We start from the raw sequence: 2,820 nt of genomic DNA on the forward strand, positions 1-2,820 counted from the left end.
CTCTCAGCGCCCCCCTCCAGTTGCTCCAAACAGCAGCAGGCTCGGTTGGAATAACACAGATCCGGGTTTATTGGGCTGGGGGGGGGTTTGTTTCCATTCCTTGCAGCTAATGATTAAAAAAAAATAATCTAAAATAAATTACAGAATTAAATAAACAACAGCCCAGATGATGCCCCTGCCCTGAGCCCAGAGCCCAGAGCCCTGCCCAAAACCCTGCTCAGACCCCTGCCCTGAGCCCAGACCCCTGCCCAGAGCCCAGAGCCCTGCCCAAAACCCTGCTCAGACCCCTGCCCAGAGCCCAGACCCCTGCCCTGAGCCCAGAGCCCTGCCCAGATCCCTGCAGAGACCTCTGCCCAAAACCCTGCTCAGACCCCTGCCCAGAGCCCAGCCCAGATCCCTGCAGAGAGCTCTGCCCAGAGCCCTGCTCAGACCCCAGCCCAGAGCCCTGCCCCCCCAAAAAGTGGCAGAATCACTGGATTTGGCAACAGCAACAACAAAACAACCTCTAGGAAAAAGCAGCTACTTGTCAGGGTCAGTGCCGGGGTCGGGGGCTCAGGGTGGGGGTGTCCCCTGGGCCTCACCCCCCAAACCAGCGCGTGTCCCCCCTCCAGCCCCCGGCCCCTCGCTCCTTACCCGTGAGGCAGCTTCCCCAGGAGAGGGAACTGGAGCCCCCCCCGCCCAGCCCCAGCCCTACACGTGCGTGGGGTTGTCCAGGTACGGGTCCGTCTTGGTCATGTGCAGCACGACCGTGGGGGCTTTGTAGTGGCCGTGCCCCCCGCCACAGCTCACCCCGCTGCAGGGCTTGCCCCTCGTCCTCACGCCCAGCTTCCTGTTGCACAGGGTCTGCCAGGTCTGCAGCGTCTTGGAGCTCCACACCCACACCCCGCTGGTGATGCCGACCACCAGGGACATGAAAATCTTGAGCATGAAGACGGCCACGGTGGGCACCGAGGCCTCCAGGGAGCAGTTGGCGGCTCGGCGGCCGGGGAGGTGGCGGCAGCCGCGCTCCAGCGCCCGCAGCCTCCAGAAATCCACGTTGAGCCGCTCGTAGAAGTAGCAGACGATGACGCAGGTGGCCGGGACGGTGTAGAGGATGGAGAACACCCCGATCTTCACCATCAGCTTCTCCAGCTTCTCCGTGTTGGTGCCGCCCGTCTTCATGATCTTGCGGATGTGGAAGAGGGCGACGAAGCCCGTGAGGATGAAGGAGGTGCCGACCACCAGGTAGCAGGAGAGGGGGATGAGGACGAAGCCGGTCAGGGCGCCCACGTCCATGCTGCCCACGTAGCACAGCCCCGTCAGCTCGTCCCCCGCCACCTTCCTCATGGTGAGGATGACGATGGTCTTCATGGCCGGGATGCCCCAGGCCGCCATGTGGAAGTAGCTGCTGTGGGCCTCGATGGCCTCGTGTCCCCACTTCTTCCCGGCGGCCAGGAACCAGGTGAGGGTGAGGACGACCCACCAGAGCGAGCTGGCCATGCCGAAGTAGTAGAGGATGAGGAAGACGATGGTGCAGCCCGTGCTCTCCAGCCCCTCCTGGATGACGTAGAGCTCGCCGTTCTCCCGGTCGCAGGCGATGTTCTCGGCCCCCGCCACGGAGCGGATGATGAAGGCCACGGAGTAAACGTTGTAGCACATGGAGAGGAAGATGATGGGCCTCTCGGGGTACTGGAAGCGGTGCGGGTCGAGCAGGAAGGTGAGCACGGTGAAGGCGGTGGAGACGAAGCAGAGGGTGGACCAGACGGCCATCCAGATGAAGGCAAAGTCCTTGTCCTGGCGGGACCAGTAGACGTCCACGCCGGGGGAGCACCTGGGCGCGCAGGACAGGCTCTTCTCCACGTACTGGAACTTGTCGGCGTTGGCGCAGGCTCCCGGCCCGTCGTGGCCCCGGCTCTCGGCGGCACCCGGCGGCCACGGCCGCGGGGCCACGGGCAACATGCCCTGACCCTTGTGGGGCTCGGCGGCCGAAGCGTTCTCGGGAGCCTCCATGCACAGGGCGTTGGGGTCGTTCTTGGTGGGCAGTTTGCCGCAGTCCAGCGACTCCGGCCAGCCGAAATGGAACTGCTCCATGATGGGGACGCACTTGTGGCGAGCCTGCTCGCACATGGGGCGGCAGGCGGGGATGCTGGCGCTCACCTGGTCCGTGCACATGGGAGCGTAGAGGGAGCAGAGGAAGAAGCGCAGGTGGACGTGGCAGCCGTACTCGACCAGGGGAGCGAACTCGTGCAGCTTCAAAGCGGCTTCTCGCTGGCTCTCATGCCCCAACAGGTTGGGCATTCGGGTCAGGTTGTAGCCGATCCCCCGGCACATCGGGATGTCGACCGGCTGGCAACGAGCCGCCCTCCCCCTCGGCCTTTCCAACCCTCCTAACTCCAACCCCCTCCCCGCCACCGCCAGCTGCCACAGCACGGACAGAGCCACCCGCAACCTCACCGCAGCCGCCATCGCCTCCAGACCCCCCCCTTTTTCCCCTTACCCCCACCCCCACCCCCCCCCACCCCCCCCCACCCCCTTTTCCCCGCAACGAGCCTCTCGCTTTAAACGCTTCCCCGCTAAACCCAAGGGTGCCGACGCCAAAACCACCGCCTCCCCCACTCCATCCCAACCTTACCCCGCACCGCACCGGCCCCGGCCCCCCGCGCCATGCGGCGGCGGCCCCGCAAAGCCCCGCGAACGCAGCGCCCGCCGCCGGGACGGCTCCGCCCCGCACCGCCCCCGGACACGCCCGGAGGGCGTGTCCGGGGGCGGTGCGGGACGGAGCCGTCCCGCAACCGGGGTGCGGAGCCCAGGTCGGACCCTTCCACCTTCACCCCATCCCCC

At 66.1% G+C, this 2,820-nt stretch overlaps 1 protein-coding gene across 1 annotated transcript; it reads right to left on the bottom strand.

Moving 5' to 3' along the window:
- Positions 1-485: 485 nt before the first annotated feature.
- FZD9 (frizzled class receptor 9) lies at positions 486-2,339 on the bottom strand. The gene has a single exon (XM_062012304.1). It carries the CDS (start codon positions 2,308-2,310, stop codon positions 691-693), a length of 1,620 nt encoding a protein of 539 aa, XP_061868288.1. The 5' UTR covers positions 2,311-2,339; the 3' UTR covers positions 486-690.
- Between the last annotated feature and the right edge of the window lie 481 nt (positions 2,340-2,820).

This window comes from Colius striatus, chromosome 20, assembly GCF_028858725.1.
Source record: "Colius striatus isolate bColStr4 chromosome 20, bColStr4.1.hap1, whole genome shotgun sequence".
Taxonomy (NCBI): Eukaryota; Metazoa; Chordata; class Aves; order Coliiformes; family Coliidae; genus Colius; species Colius striatus.

What these genes read in the sequence shown, in the direction of transcription:
- FZD9 (XM_062012304.1), bottom strand. Translation starts at nt 2,310, where the DNA reads ATGTGCCGGGGGATCGGCTACAACCTGACCCGAATGCCCAACCTGTTG.